We start from the raw sequence: 17611 nt of genomic DNA, 5'->3' as shown, positions 1-17611 counted from the left end.
GGAGCTTTGTAATTAACTTTGATGTTTTTTGGCCTAACAAATAAAATTTTGTTGAAATGTTTAGAAAACAATTTTTAAATTGCCCAAAAACAGCTCAAAACATGTTAAAATATTTGAACATTTTATCAAGTATAGGAATTGATAAAATAATCATATGATATACATTTCAAGAATCTATGGTTATTGGTTTTGAATTACAACAAAATAAGAAAATCGCTACATGAGAAGTCGAGTGAATATCCAAATCTTGTAAAAATTTGAAATTCAAACGCTCATAAAAATTTAATTTGACTTTCTTATAGAAATTTTTTTATTGATAAAGGTAGATACCCTTATAAGGAGTCTTGAATTACATTTTAAAATCTTAGACTTAAAAAGAAAAATTTTTAGGAATTTTTATTTCAAAATAATTTACACATTGAGTCTTATGCTTTTTGTCAAAATTCGAACTTTAAATACTTATGGAAAAAAATTGTAACTATGGATTTTTAATATTTTACAAATTTCACTGTAACAATAAATTAAGAGCCTTTGTATTAAAAAACAGTTCAAAACAAATAAATATTTTTTGAAAATTTGTTTGTATATATAAAATGCTAATATAAATAACCATTCGTAACCGGTGTGACGGGAGGTATTAAGGGCGATCGTCCCGGTGGGGTGACCCCCTATTAACATATAAGCGGGACTGGCTGCTTCTCGCCTTGAGTGGTGCAGTCTCGTCCCTCCAGACGGGTACACTGGGCGCCCGAGCGCCAGACAGTGTTCCGCTGGCAACGCTCTGTCGAGGAGGTTGATCGGTGGGTTTCGAAAGTCCTGCGCCAGCGAGCGCCGGGTTGCGAGCGCCGGACAATTTCCCTCCCTTCTACTAATACGGCACTCCCACAACCTCCACGAGTCCATCCACAAAAGTTCCTCGAGTGCGGACGGCGTGCGCGCGCTCCGGCCGGGCTCGAGTTACCATGCTCGTGAAGCGTCAGTTCCGTCCAGGCGCTTGGCAAGGTCGGATTTCCGACGGGGCTCTCTTCACGCCCGTGGAATGGGATTTCGGAAACCATTTCTCCCAGTACCCACAACGACTGTTTTCCCGTTAGCGTTGGTGATCGGGGCAGGGTTTTAAGCTGCCGCTATCCGACCTTAATTGTAACGGTACGGTTTTCGTGACGGATGCCGTGTCCGTACCGATAAATCGGATTTAGTGCTTGTCCGAGGGTGTCTCCCAGTCAGACTTCCTCCTTGCACGTGTTCGTCTGCGGGTTGACTGGGCCCGCCGACTCTCGGTCAGAGAGTTCTTTGGTGCCCCGTATGCCGACGAGATATAAATATCCAGTGAAAATTGCATTTGTTGTAGTTATACTAAAAACCAAAATCGATTTTGTTGAAAACCATCTTTGCGTAAAAATTCCCGTCTTTTCCTTTTTTTTCCAGCGCTTTCAATCACTATTTAGACCCCCCAAAGTATTCATTTTCCTATCAGAAAAGATACTGTTGAAGAAAATCTAAGCATTTTTACTGTCCTGAAAGGTGATGACATAAACAAAAACACAAAAACACATCATTGTAAAATCAATATACATTCATCGCTCAACTCAGAATCTAAAATGAGAATTTTTACACAAAGCCAATTTTCATCAAAATCGATTTATAATGAAATATTTACCGTATACATAGGTTTCATGAAATTGTCTTATCGAATATTGGCAAAATATTTTGATTATTTTTTAACTATTGATAGCTGTATACCCAAGCAATTGTTTTTTAATTGCTGTCAGTAAAAAATTTTTGGTAGGGCAATAAACTTGGAAATGTAATAGGGACAGTTCAAAAAGTTGTTAATAGGGAAATTAAAAAAAAGTCCTCAATAATTTTTTACAACTGTCTGATGTTAGAATTTTGACGAAATTCATGAGTCTCGAAAATTTGCAATATACTCTTCAGTTAGAAATGAATAAAATATTTTCAAATATAAGTGATGAAAAGAAAATGACGAAAAATTGCAAATTATATTGTAGTTAAAAAATAAAAATGTATAAAATGATACATTTTTTAGTTCGTGATTGAAAATTGAAAGCATAGTTTTTCATAAATAGTTGATATTGTAACCCAAATCTCTAAAAATATATTCACACCGTCATTTTTATAGACATTTAAAGTTCAAATTAGAATAAAATTAGATAATATCTAACATATTATGTACCTAAACGAAAAATAACGTTTTTAGTTATTTTTTTGTAATTTAAAAATATTATTCATGGGTAGGTATATAAAACTTTTAAAGTACAAAAAATTAAATGTTTTCAACAAAGTAAATTTAACATACTGTTAGTATAAATGACTTCATTAGCAATATTATAAAATATACTTATAGTAATAATGTAATATAGGCAGACAGTCTTCGTTCAGTTTCGGTTTTGGTGTATACAATGATTTTATATCATTGAATTAATATTTAACACATCCATTACAATGATCCATTTAACATCTAATGAACAGCAGAGCGGTACCCATTTGCCAACCTTTTTTTAAATTAGTACTTCATTAGTTCTATAGTATATTGTGTACAGTATATGTATGCTAAAAATGAATACCCATTACCCAATACCCACCCACCCACCCAAATTTTGGAGGAGCGGCCGCTCCTCTAGACCCCATTCGCCACACCACTGATTATGAGCATGAGTATATTTAAGTCTTGAGTAAATGTATATTAGGGGAAGTACTTCTACATTAAATAATTATGATATTGAGGTCGCAAAGTTATGAAATTTCCCGACCACATTTTAAATACTTCGGCACCATACATTGTATATTATATTACATAATTTATATAATATGTGTGGCACTTTATAAACATATGTTATGCATAATTGCAGCCTAGATGTAAGGTTTCATTATCATAGGCCCTTTCCAACCTCGGACCTGCATAACTGAGGAGGTGGATAGTATATTTTTAGGATAGATCATTTCTGGATCCTAGTCCACCAGTCCACGATAAATATATATGCTCAAACGTGCTATTAAAAAGAGAAATATTATACCCAAACATGTTGGGCCTAACCTTGCTGGGGAGGCAGCTATACGCCTATACAGCACATTACGCAGTTCACAATGATAAAGTTCTTACAGTCTACAATATATAGGTAATTATTATGTTACTCAACGTCAAGCCGAGCCGTAAGTATCAAACAATATACAATATAATATATAATATAATTAATATTATGTCAGGATATGTAAGTTACATATTATACTATACCCTGTACCATTGATTTTAGAATATATTCTAAAATCAATGCCTGTACCAAATAAGAGCGCACCAAATTTACGTAATAAAACCTGTTTTGCCCGTGGCCGCCCGGTGCGCTCTTATTTGGTACGGGGTATTATAGGTACCCACTACCCATAGTCTGTTCAAAATGAGATGATGATGACTCGGCGGCGACCAGTTTTTGTCGGGCGGCGGTCAGACGCCGTCCCTACTACAGCGACGCGTCGGGCTCTGCCACGGAACAAAGCCACGCCCATGCGCACAACTTGGCCGCGCGATCATCATCTCATTTTGAACAGAGTATAGTATATATTTTTTTCCCAGTCTTATTTATTAATCGTATACTAGCAGCACTAGGTAAACCAGGCACCATCAGCTCTATCAGATATTCAGATATGTTTATCACAAGTGACGGATCTGTAGAATTGTAGAATTTACCTCGATAATAATTAATAGTACGTATAACACATAATTTTAGACAGTATAACACATACCTAATTATAATTATTTCAGACATTACAAATCACAAAATGATAATATACGATCATATATTTAACAGAATCTAATAGTTAATAATAATTTATAATGCATTACCGGCTGTTGAAGTATGTTTGTGTCATTGCAGGTACCTTGCGTCGAAGTATCGAAATATTGGACAAAACTCGAGTCCTCGTTTTCCTCTTCACTCAAAATGGTGGTCGCTGGTAGGTCATGTAAATCAAAAAATTTAAATAGACCTATAAAACATAATCTATATTTTTCTTATTTAGGTATGTAAGTTGATAAGTAGAAATACCTATGTCCAAGGAAGGATTTAAACATTCTATTTGCATTACTTCAAATACGAAGTGCTATAAGTCCTAAGCATCACATAGTTTAATATTGTATCTAACACCGCAGCTGGCTATTTCCAAAAGTTTGAAAATTAGGAAAATTATTTTCTTTTACGTACCTATATGTCTTATATAGGTATTATTAATTATTATATCCATCATTGTTTTATTGATAATAATTTAAAAAGTACCAATAGGCAATAATTTATACCTAAACTATAAAAATTTTAACACTAAAATAATTGTATTATTAAATATTAATGATCTTACGAGTCTATAATATAGTATATACAATTTCAATGTACCTTGTATAAATGAATTAATAAACAATAAAACTATATTATATTAAGAGTAAATAATAATATGATGTTTGAATTAGCTGTTTAATAACTGAATTAGGTATATATTTATATTTATATTTAGGTTTATATTAATATGTAGCATTGTGGCTGCAGCATGTCTACTTATCGTTTATGAGCGTGAATAGCCAATTGGTAATTACTTACTTTGGAAAACAATTTTGCCCCCGTTCAAATATATAACTAGAATATTATATTTGAAAATGAGCCCTTCGATATTTAACATAAAATTTTTACTACATAAAAAATTTTTCTTTAACTATTTATTTCTTATTTTAGCGTCCGTTATTGCAGTTCATATATATATGTAGTCATATGGGTAGTAGCGTCAAATGACAATAATACTAATATACCTAATAGACTTATAACGATGATCCTGTGACAATACAAACTTCTGTTTTCAAATTGGACCCCCCCCCTCTTTTAATTTTTATTTATTCAGCAGATGTTTTCAAGAAAATTGATTTTGGTTTTTGGTGTAACTTTAAAACGAATGACTGTAGATACATGAAATTTTCACTGGTTGTTTATATTTTCATTTTCTATACATGATAAAATTTTCAAAATATTTTGATTTGTTTTGAGCTGTTCACGGACAATTTCAGTTTCCAATTTAATTAGTTTTTTTTTCTATGAATGTCAATAAAACTTTATTTGTTGTGTAAAAATACTTGAAAATTTAATACAAGGCTCCTAGCCTCCTACTATATTGTTACAATGAAATTTTAAAAATATTAAAAATCCTTAGTCACAGTTTTTTTTATTACCATTTAAAGTTCAAAAATTGACAAAATATGGAAAAATCACGAAAATTACCTAATTATTTTGAGTTAATAATTCGTAAAAATTTTTCTTTTTAGAACTAAGATTTTAAAATGTAATACAAGATTCCTTATAGGATAATCTACCATTATCAAAAAAAAAAAATGTCTATAAGAAACTCAAATTAAATTTTTATGAGCGTTTGAAATTCATATTTTTACAACATTTGATATTCACTCGATTTCTTACGTAACGATTTTCTTATTTTGTTGTAATTAAAAAACGAATGACTGTAGAAACTTGAAAATTTCACTGAATGTTTATATTAGCATTTTCTATATACGATAAAATTTTGAAAATAATTTGACTCTTTGAGCTGTTGACGTTTTGAGCTGTTCATTGTAAGTTTTCAATTTTTATTGATATTAGTATTGGTATTGCCCAAATTATTACAAGGCTCCTGATACATTGTTACAATAGCAGTTGAAAAATATTAAAAATACATAGGCACAATTTTTTTTTATAAGTATTTGAATTTAAAATTTTGACAAAATTTATCAATTTTAAAATTGAATAATTATTTTGTAGTTAAAAATTTATAAAATGTTCAACTTTTATTTTTAAGGATTGAAAATTTAAAACAAGATTCCACGTAAATATTTAATTCTGTTACCAAAAATTCTAAGAAATACATAATCACAGTTTATTTTTATAGTCATTTCAAGTTCAAATTTGGGCGAAATTACATATTGAAAAACCTGGAATAACTATTTTAGTTATTTTGTTGTGATTGTATAATATTATTTGTGGATACTTGAAACTTCTAAATTATACTATTTTATATCTATGATAGTACCACGGTTTGTTGTTGATGTATAACGCGTTACCTGATGGATATCGTGATATGATTAATTTGGAATTTATTATTAATACCTATTATAGGTCAATTTTTTTTAATACTATCGATAAGTATACCTATAATAGGTATGTCTAGTACCTAGACTGACAAACCGTCTCCACTCAGAATCGTTTTTCTTATACAGTTATATTATATCATTGAATTCAAATTTAATACTATCCATTATACAGTGACCCACTTGTAACCTACTGTACAACGGAGCGAAATCCACTTACCCACATTTTTTTTTTTGAGAATTTTAATGTAGGTATCCAAATAAAAATTCGAACGAGTAATTTTTAAGTTATATAACTTTGTGTGCCTACTAAGAAATAATAATTATAATAATATGTCTATGGTACCTAATGAAAATGATTAGCAAATGTTTGTATTTACTATTAATCTACGATCTACCAATATAAATAATTTGTAAAAATGATTTAAGTATAATCCAACTAAAAATCGTCTGCTATATAATTTGCAATAAAATAGAAGTTTGTGTTGCTACAAGACAATCCTTAAGTAGTACATAAATCATAAGGAATTTGAAATGGTCTTTAAGTAGATATAGGTACTTTAAAATTCTAAAAATTAGAATTTGAATAAATGTAGGTATTACCTATTAAAGGAGAAAATAGGAGTGAGCATGTTTAAAAAATCACTTTGTGTCCTTTTATATGAGTAGGTTACGCTAAATGCCAATGATACCATAGGGGCCATGCTCCTCCCCCTAGACATCATAAACTAGGTATACTTAGCTATAAAGAATTATTCTTTCAAAAATCTGTATAGAAGTTCAAACTTCAGAGTGTTTATAAATTATAATCATGGTCTACAAGTTTTACTATTGCATACTTGTTTTCCCCTCTGTATACACAGAACGAAATTTCATCATTCATATTAACAAAACAATTTTATTGATTATTGATAAAATCATAGTTGTTGAATTAACAATGTTTTACTAAATTAACAGTGCATATTGGTTAAAATTGAAAAATATTATACGCAACATGTCTATTTTTAAATTGGAAAATATTTTTTCCTAACAAAAGTGATGATGTATACGCAATACGCATATCGATATCCACACGTATCGTCGCAAAAATGTTTTCGTTATAATAATTAATACTATAAGTTATTTCGGTTTTTGCATTCGTCTGTTTCGTGTAATTGTGCGTTGACCATAGTCTGCACAGTCGTAAGTGTGAAAATATTATATTCAATCGTCAACTTTACTATCGACCAACGTGATTTCTCTGCTCTGTATCAAGTATCGACTATTGTCATAAAAATGTTTCCGTTTTATTAAATGTTATTTCGCTTTTTGCATTCATCTGTTACGCGTGTTTGTGTTTACCGTAGTATGTAAAACTGTATAAGTGTGAAAATATTATATTCAATCGTCAACTGTCGACTGTGTCAACCCACGTGATTTCTCTTCTCGTTTTTTGTCAATAGTTAAGAACCTACCTAGGTATTTCGGTTTATTCTGTAAATAAGTGTAAACACAACTGGTAAATATAATTTTAGTTCTTAATAGTATAAGAAATTGCTAGGTACCTATTTGATACCTTTTACATTTTATTGATGAAAAAGAACAGTATTTTTTTCTTACACTTAACTATCTACTACTAAAATGATTTGTTTTATTTGCAATATAAATACACCTACATTGCCTTCACTCATCTCGCATTACAAAATCTTACATTTGTTAGGACCTCATGGCTCTTACACATGTATAGAAAACAATTGTTTGCAATCTTTTCAGACTTTAAGTAGTTTTAAAAAACATGTCATAACTCATAGTAAAACAAAAAATTTGAAAATAATACTGATGAAACAGTTGTTGCTATAGACCTAAGTAGGTAAATAGTTAAAAGTAGAATTTTTAGACCAAAAGTATATTGCATAAGTATTGTTTTGTCCATAATTTATTGATATAATATATATGTATTTATTATAATATTATGTATATTGTATATTCGCTCGTCACACCAATTGTTTATAATTACCTGTAGTCGACGTCCGTTCCTTGAGTTCTGCTGCAGTAGCAGCATCGTTCAATATGGACGGCAATTTGAAGCAAGCGATCGTTAGACGCATAAGTAACCATCCGGAAATCACCAGACCTATGTACATAATTCCGATGTACAACATGGCAGTGAAATCTATTTTAATTGTTTGGTTCTTCATGATTTGTTGTTGTCATTAACTTTGGACAAAGTACGTTGAATGGGTTTTTTCTGAAAACTTGTTCTTAATTAATTCGAATGGTCAGAACTTATAAGTACCTACTTATAAATTATAATATAAGTATAATATAACATTAAGCCATTAATGCACAACGGTGCTATGAATTAGAAACTCGCAACCATCGTCGACGTTAGAATGCATGCACTCAAATATAGATACAACTTTACAAGATACGCGTAGGTATAACAATATTATTGAATCGATATTTGCACCGCGATCATACTAAATTATTCAACAGCGTATGTTGATAACGGGTGTAAAGTGTAAACTCAATAGGTACTCATATACCTACCTACTATAGTTTATATTAAGTCTATAAGTGCAAACAGCCAAACAGGTTGATTGTAACCCTATATTTTAAAAAGTACTTGAGTAAATATTCAAATACATTTTATTTTAAGTATTTCAAATACTACTCAAAAACTTTGAAAAAATATTTGGAATACTTTTCAAATACTTTTGGTTTTTAAAGTGGGCTTCTAATTATCGTAATATAAAAACATAGGTAGTAGGTAATCTAATAGTTATATCTAATAGTTTTAAAGGGCATATTGTTATTCAATATTCAATAACTTTTTTTAGAAATCTCGTTTTCACAAACCTTTGGGCTTCGGCTAACACAGATATACAGAATATTAAATAAAACTATTATTCCATTATTGTAGTTGACAATAATATTTTTTCAACCAATTATTTCGAATAAAAATAAAATTTTCGAAATAATAAACCAAAGTATTCAATACCAAAAAGTATTTAAAATACCATTCAAAATACTTCATGCTGAAAGTATTTAAAAAGTTATTCAATACTTAAAAAAGTATTTGAATACTTTTACTCGAATACTTTTACTTAAATACTTTACAGGACTGGTGTCTGGTATTAAGATAATAAGATACTATATATTAACAGCAAACAATCATTATCTTGAAAAGTATTAGGTGTTAAAGTATTAGGTTAGTATTAGGAAGTTTTCTTTTTTTTTCAATGCCAGCCTACATTACTTTTTAATTTGAAATTTTTGTATTGCACAATCTGTTAACATAAAGTGAAAACAATCAGCGAATGTGTTGACAAAGATAAAAAAAGTAGAAAAAGGATTAATCGTGCTGTGAAAAATTCTCTCATTGGAAAAACTGTATACTTTTCAAAATGTATATAATATACTCCTTAGAAGAAAATTACCATGAGAATTACCGTGCATAAAAATTAAAAATCTATTTTTGCAGAACGAGTATTTTTAATAACAACTTGTTGCATGAATCAAATCGTCCCTTATGGCCTCGAATAAAGAAATTACATCTTAAAACAAATATGAAGTCAAATGTATGTTTATAGCTATTATATACTCCAAAACTAGTTGACCAATTTTATGAAAATTTAAAATTGTTGAATTTTCAAATTTAGAATTTTCAAACTTGATTTATATCAAGTGCTAAATCTAATCTGCCCAAAGGCGCAACTAGAGGTCAAACACTGGGGGTTCTAAAATTATGTAGAAAACACAGACTCCTGAATAACACACGTAACAATTTTAATTTAAATTTAAAAATTATAAGTTCAAACACTCACAAAAAATATATGTTCCTTTTAAGTATACGTTTTTTTTATAGGTAAAATAACTTATGTGAAATCTTTTATTCAAATTTTTAATCTTAGCTATGAAAAGAAAATCTTTTATGAATTTCCAACTGAAAAATAATTAAAATATTTGAAAAATTTCTCATAGTTATAAATAGCTCAAAAATAGTCAAAATTGTTTTAACATTTTACCATGTAAGGAAAATTTTAGTTTTAACATTTGGTAAAAATTTCAAGTATCTAGGATTACCTATTCGTTTTTAAATTATAACAAAATATCAAAAATTGTTTGACGAAAATTCGTTAATTTACTGATGAAAATTGAAAATTGAATGCTGTACACATTTCAGATTTAAACGCTCATAAAATAATGTATGTTACTTTCCAGTAAACTTTTTTTTTTGTTTAAGGTAAGTCTTCTATCAACATTTATAATGTTAGCTATGAAAGGAGAAACTTTTATAAATTTCTAACCGAAATTTTTTTTAAAAAATTTAAAAAATTTTAATGAATTCTAAATTCTAATATTTGATATACCTATAACCATTACAAATAATAATTTGTGTTTCTGCTAAAAACGAAGAAATAAAAAAAAACCTTAAGTAAGACTAAAAAAACTATTTTTTTCATATGATTTTTCAATTTTTGGTGTTTTTGAACGGGGGTGCTAAATTAAATGCTGAAGCACCCCCAAGCACCCCCTAGTTGCGCCTATGAATCTGCCACAGATAAATTGTCCATCTCGGTTAAATTATTTCACAAAGCTTGGTATATTACCGACGCTGATTTACCCGTGAACTAATGTTGGTACCTATTTTTTTTTTTTTACTAAAATCATATATTAGGTATAGGTACAACATTATATAATTTTTTGCTAATTTTATAGCCCTATATTTTTTCATTTTTTCAATGGCGAAAAACAGCTAAAAATAGTTGTTGGCTTATCCGAAGACCGAAGTTATAATATACTCAAAAACTTATTGAACCGTTTTCAATAAAAGTTATATCAATGAAGATTCCCTGAGATTTGGAGAGTGTTTACAGTTTATTTTTCCATGCCCTAATTGATAGTTAAGTGTAGCTCATACATGAATTATTTTTAAGCTCACGAAAAAAAGAATATTTTTTTGTTTATCTAAAAGGTTGCTATTGGTTACATATTATAATATCAGTGGCGTATTTAAGTTATTGTCATGAGGGGGGATATGATTTTTCCAGTAGCCCGGCTTTTAAAGCTAGAGGACTTAAGTTAGGACTCCAAAAAATTTTACACATTATATACGGGTGTAATGCGTTTGGGCGAATTTTTAAAAAATGCAATGTGATTGGGAAATTTAGCATAATGCGTTTAGACGAGTGATTTCAAAACTCACCCAAACACATTACTTTTATTATGCGGATAAAAAGGCATTTCGACAATTATATTATACTATTATTTTAGAATTCAAAACATAATATGTAAATATATTGAGTTCTATCCAAATTCCAAAGGGCAAAGACCCAATATGTAGTCAAAAATTGGTACCTACCTATTTAAATATTTTGTTATATGCCTGTGACGGTATCGGAAAAAAAAATCCCCAGACTACAATATTACTCACAACCACATGCAAATGGTCGAATAAATATTTTTTAAACGTTAATTAGTATCTATAATTAATATTATAATTATCACCTATATTTCGTATAATATTGTTGTATACCTACTAAATATTTTTATATGTTATTTTTTTACTGTGAGTAGGTGACACAGAACAATCATATATAACATTTTAAGTTTTGAAAACGTAGTATTTTATTTCGGGGATTTAATTTTTACAGAATTATACCAACATAATGTGTATTATTATCTATATATATAAAAATGATTGTACATTTTGAATAAATTTTATAACTCAAGAACCACCGAAATGATTTCGATAAAAATTTCAGGGCATATTAAGATTGATATGTAAATGGTTTTTGTGAAGTTTGTACGCTGTGCGATAAGTGGTTCCGGGTAACGGAAAAGTTAAGATTAATTTTAAACATCATACACCGAATATTAAAAAGCGAATTGAACAAAGTTTGAGTCATATAGAGTTGGTACATTTAACGGGCAACGAAGTGCACATATTCAGCTAGTAGTAATATAAAATTTCATTGTTAATTTTTCGAAAATTATTTATAGTTATTTATTTATATTATTATTATTATTATTATCTATATTTTGAATAATATTTTTCTATAGTATGTTTTAATTGTATTATTTGACGTATCGATCATTCGAAATATTTTTATATGCTATATACCTATTTGTGAAGTTGTTAAGTTAGTTAATTTGAATTACACGTAATATATTATCGTAATTGAAAACAAAATATTATTTATAAATTATAATATAATATAATATAATATAATATACGTATTTGTAATTAAATATTAATTATAGATACTAATTATTAACGTTTAAAAAATATTTGGTCAACCATTTGCATGTGGTTGTGAGTAATATTGTAGTCTGGGGATTTTTTTCCGGGATTCGCCTGTGACCGGTGTAGTGTTAAAATTTTGAACTCCCTCTAAAATGCGTTGGCTATACCTAGGGTATTGTGGCTAGGTAGTAGCATAGACTAAACATACTTACATACATGTAATATGTATTTATGTTTAATCTATGGACTTATGGTAGTAGGTAGGTGAAAAGACTAAAAGAGTTGAGTGATTTTCAGAGATTTTAAACAACGGTTGTTCTAGTGATTTCTTTTAAAAAAATTTAAATCCTACCTCACTGTTTTATAGGGAAATTGCGTTCGCGGTCACACTGCTGCAGTTGATATGGTGACAATTACGAATTATTCAAAAATAATGCCATTGTTATCAAATCCTATAGCGCCCGTCCACGTAGGGCAAATGGCTATACGCTATAGTCAACAGGCGTTGAAATGGAACGATAGGTTTCGTTTTTTTCGAATTAATTTTGTCACATACAAAGTACTATTGCGATTTTGTTACTGGGACGTCTGGTCGTCATTCAGGACACTATTTGTACTTTATCAAGTACCAAATGATTTAGCCTGGACGGAAATCTTGGACATGATCAACTTGTACCAATCAATCTCTATAATCATTTTCCCCATCTAGGGGATCGCCAACGTACTAAAATGATAATAGACAATAGTATTTTATTTAGCCAGTGTGAATGTTATCAATGATATAGATAATATGATATATGAATAATTTTATTCATTTATCATTAATTGGTAATTGGTGATGTAATGAATTTGAATTCAATTTTTTCATCATACCCAGTTCTCGACATTCACGTATTATTATTATTTACTATTTAGACTGGTCTGCTTCATTCACAGCCTGTAGTGTCGGCTCAACAATCTGAGATTTGTTCGTTTGTGCATTTATTTGACATAAATGGTAAGCATCTGAAATTAATATGCGTACCTATGAACATTTTTCAAACATATTCAGTAAATCACTATTGATGTGCTTGTTAGTGTATTGTTGCTAGATCCATCAATGAAGGAACGATTGTTACAATGGTTCGTTCTCGTAATGGTGATTGCCTCTGTTGTTGGCGGAGAGAAAAGAAATTCTAAAGATGACGAGGATGACAGTTATGATCTAAGGACCAACGATGTAGATGAACATGATGATGCTACCAACCGTATGCTGCAGCTCATCAATAATGCTGCCATGAAAATTGTTGATGCTCCAGATTTATCAAAGGTAATGATGCTATTTAATTCCATTATTATGCACTCGTTATTCTAAATGTGTAAATCATTTTAGGAAAAATCTTCTGATCAGTCTCAAGAACAATTAAAAACAGAAGATTTAGATGCCACTGATAATTTACAGCTAGTTAAATTTCCAACAGTTGGTTTGTTTAACTACTGGGCAGATATGTCAAATGATGACATTAGTGTACAACATATGAAAATCGATGATGATATTGATGATGACATTGATGTTACGGATTGGAAGGAACCAGTTAGAGATCCTCCGAGTTCGTCCAGAGAAGAAGAAGGTATGTTATTTAATGTTTATTTTATTTATTTGATCTGTAATCTTAATTATCAACATTCTATATGTTTAGCGGAACAATTATATCAGGCTGGTTTGAAAAAATTGAAATCAACCCTTGGTGATCATTTAGATGCTTATGAATACTTCTACAGAGCTCAAACATTAGACCACGAAGAAGCAAAAGCAAAATTTGCTTTCGCTCTCTTATTTGGCTTGAAATACACTCAAAATATTCCCAAAGCATATGAAATATTCAATGAATTATCAAAAAAAGGAAATCCAGATGCTCATTTGGTAATAAAATATCAGTTTGAACTTTTGACTATAATGTACCTAGTAATACTATACTTATTAAATATAGGGTATGGGCTTCTTGTATGCTGTTGGATTACACCTTCCTGTGAGTCAGCCAAAAGCACTTGTACATTATGTTATGGCTGCAGTAGGCGGTAATGTATTGGCCCAATTAGCATTGGGATACCGATATTTTGCTGGAGCCACAGTGGCATATAGTTGTGAAAAGTCATTGGAATACTATCGAGCAGTTGCAAACAATGGTAATTGAGAACTCACCGTATGCTTATTTCTTTTTATTGTATTCTAAATAATATGTTTTAATTTTAACTTTTAGTGGCAAACGAGTTATCTTTATCTGGTGGACCGCTCGTGCAACGTATAAAGTTAATGGAGGAAATGGACAATCCAAATTATAATAGTGGAATTGTAGATTCTGATTTGTTAGACTATTATAAAATGTTAGCTAATAAAGGAGATGCTCAAGCTCAAGTATGATATTATAACTAAATAATAATAATATTATATATATACCTAGATGTGCATTAAAACATTAGTATTGTGATTCTATCAGGTTGGATTAGGCCAGTTATATTTACAAGGTGGTAGAGGTGTACCAATCGATATACAAACTGCTTATTATTATTTTCAAAGAGCTGCCGAGAATGGTAATGGTCTTGCATATGGTTTTCTTGGAAAGGTAAAAATATTGTCTTCAATATCTTAGTTTGTAATAAATATACTAATAAGATTATTTGTACATAGATATTTTTGGAAGAGCGAGATGATGTTAAACCTGATTATGAAAAAGCTCATGAATATTTTTATAAAGCTGCAAAATTGAAAAATCCAGTTGGTCAGAGTGGTCTTGGTTATATGTATTTGCATGGTCTCAATGTAGCTCAGGATTATTCAGAAGCCTTAAATTGGTTTACCCTGGCTGCTGAACAAGGTTGGGTTGAAGGACATTTATATGTGGGAATCATCTATTACAGTAAGTTTACTACACAATGTAGTGGTTTAAAAACTTTTAAAATTTTTATTTGATTACAGAGGGATTGGGCGTAAAACGAGATTATAAATTGGCAGTTAAAAATTTTGGCTTGGCATCTAAATCTGGTAATCTGTTGGCTTACTTCAATATGGCACAAATGCATGCATCTGGTATTGGCGTACTGCGTTCCTGTACAACTGCTTTAGAGGTATACTTACTATTGTTTAGTAATTTAAATTGTTTAATTTAATGATAGAAAACCATAAAAAATTTATTTTTATTTTTTAAGTTATTCAAAAACGTCGCAGAACGTGGTAAATGGGGTGGATATTTAATGCACGCTTACAATTCATATAAAGAAAATCAATTTGAAGAGTCGTTTGTTTTATATTCTTTCTTGGCTGAAATGGGGTATGAGGTAGCACAAAGCAATACTGGTTTCATATTAGATAGAGGTAAACTTAATTTATTACGTATCATATTTTCATTATGTATATATATGTATAATGTACCTACATTTAATATATTACATTAAAAATAAAAATAAAATTGTATTTGACCTATACTACTTTTTGACATTTAGGAGATGTTAACATCTGGGAAACTGAAAAAGAACGCTATGTCCGTGCAATGATGTATTGGAGTAGATCAGCTGCTCAAGGGTATGCAGCGGCACAGTTGAAACTGGGAGATTATCATTATTATGGTCTCGGGACCAAAATAGACTTTGAGCTAGCTGCTAATCATTATCGACAGGCATCTGAGCAACATCACAATGCCCAGGCAATGTTCAATTTGGGTTATATGCACGAAATGGGCTTAGGAATGGAACAAGTAAAGTCATATTATTTAATATTTATTGTGAAATGTAAGCATTTTATTGTTAATTACTTAATTTTCTTGTAGGACATCCATTTGGCAAAACGATGTTACGATATGGCTGCAGAAACTAGTCTAGATGCAAAAGTGCCTGTATTTTTAGCCTTAACTAAACTTAATCTATTTCACATGGTAAACGATTATTACACTGTAAGAATTTGACATAACTAATATTATGTTGATACAGTTATATTGTTATTAATTAGTAATTTTTAATGTACTTTATGTTGCAGGAATTTCTAAATTTTATTAATGTTCTTTCAAATGATGTTGCTGAGCCAATGGGTTTCAATTGGGATTTATATTTGATAGCCGTACTGTTTGCATTACTTTCCTACATAATATATTTGCGAAGACCTAATAGGCAACCACAAAATGTGTAAAAACACAACAATATATATTATTTTTCATTAATTTTTTTACACAAAATAATAATTATTAAAAAACCTTGGAAGACTGTACAGTACTTGTTAAAATAAATATATATATATAATATATATTAATTATATTTTTGTTCTCTGTATTTGCTTACAACACTGATGCAATTATGTGTTTAATTATTATTTTGGTAGACTAATGATTTAAAATTCAAGTCCGTAAATTAAACATTAAAGTTCAGAAGAAATAAAATGTAGTAATTACTCAGAATACTTTATTATTCTGGTTATATTGGTGATTTATAGTGATTATTATTATTTATTAATTATATTTTATTTGTTGAAAAATCGTTATTATTTCCATTGCAGTGAATTATAAAATATTTCTATGCTGTAAGACGGTTAATTTAATTTTTTTTTTTGAGGTGACTGAATTATTATTATTTATTTGTGTTATTTATTCTTTAAAATTTTACATTCCTGTTCTGTGAATATTAAATGATTCCTTAATTATTATCAAACAGTTAAATAGTGATCAGTAATGACACATTTCATTAATATTAGTATACAATTTGTGTTTTAAACTAGAAAGAAAAACTATTGTACCAAGTTTAGAAGCAACTTAAAAACCTCATTTTATGGTTATAAATTACGTTTAATATAACATAAAAGAAAATTAATGTAAATGTACCTATTAATATAAATGTTAACAATATAATTTATACTTAAAAAGAATCTATGCATTTTTTTTTCATATAATATGTATAGACTAACTATATAACAATACCTTCCTACCTTTTAAATTCTATGATGTAAATAAAATAATACAAATTAGCTTATGTCTACAACATTAATAAATATTGAATATATAGTATTCAATATATCACGGATATTAAGTGTTAAATATTATTTTGCATACTCCGTGATCGAAAGCCTTTGTTGGTTAAAGATTGTGCTACATTGTACTGAATTTTAATGTATTTTAATATGTATTGAATTAATATTGTATTTAGTGTTTGTAAATATGCTTTAAATGTTGTATATGAGTAATGATATTTTGTTGTATATTAAACTAATATTAAATTATAAAAAA

General features: G+C 29.3%; 2 protein-coding genes across 3 annotated transcripts; one reads left to right on the top strand and one right to left on the bottom strand.

The window, feature by feature from the left end:
• Positions 1 to 3733: 3733 nt before the first annotated feature.
• LOC107882634 lies at positions 3734 to 8744 on the bottom strand. The gene is made up of 2 exons (XM_016801250.2): positions 8133 to 8744; positions 3734 to 3969 (listed from the first exon to the last, which is right to left on the bottom strand). Exons 1-2 carry the CDS (start codon positions 8311 to 8313, stop codon positions 3821 to 3823), a joined length of 330 nt encoding a protein of 109 aa, XP_016656739.1. The 5' UTR covers positions 8314 to 8744; the 3' UTR covers positions 3734 to 3820.
• A 4407-nt stretch (positions 8745 to 13151) lies between these two features.
• LOC100162766 (protein sel-1 homolog 1) lies at positions 13152 to 17611 on the top strand. 2 transcript variants are annotated; one of them, XM_003240171.3, is made up of 13 exons: positions 13152 to 13362; positions 13443 to 13674; positions 13738 to 13975; positions 14045 to 14268; positions 14336 to 14531; positions 14606 to 14760; positions 14843 to 14968; positions 15034 to 15262; positions 15322 to 15470; positions 15552 to 15717; positions 15846 to 16096; positions 16169 to 16273; positions 16375 to 17611. In XM_003240171.3, exons 2-13 carry the CDS (start codon positions 13465 to 13467, stop codon positions 16522 to 16524), a joined length of 2199 nt encoding a protein of 732 aa, XP_003240219.1. In that variant the 5' UTR covers positions 13152 to 13362; positions 13443 to 13464; the 3' UTR covers positions 16525 to 17611. The 2 variants fall into 2 exon arrangements, with proteins under 2 accessions (XP_003240219.1, XP_001951186.2); XM_001951151.4 differs by having other exon boundaries at positions 16169 to 16291.

This window comes from Acyrthosiphon pisum, chromosome A2 (genome assembly GCF_005508785.2).
Source record: "Acyrthosiphon pisum isolate AL4f chromosome A2, pea_aphid_22Mar2018_4r6ur, whole genome shotgun sequence".
Classification (NCBI taxonomy): Eukaryota; Metazoa; Arthropoda; class Insecta; order Hemiptera; family Aphididae; genus Acyrthosiphon; species Acyrthosiphon pisum.
The sequence above is the reverse complement of the archived record's forward strand: the minus strand, read 5'-3'. Positions and strand labels throughout refer to the sequence as shown.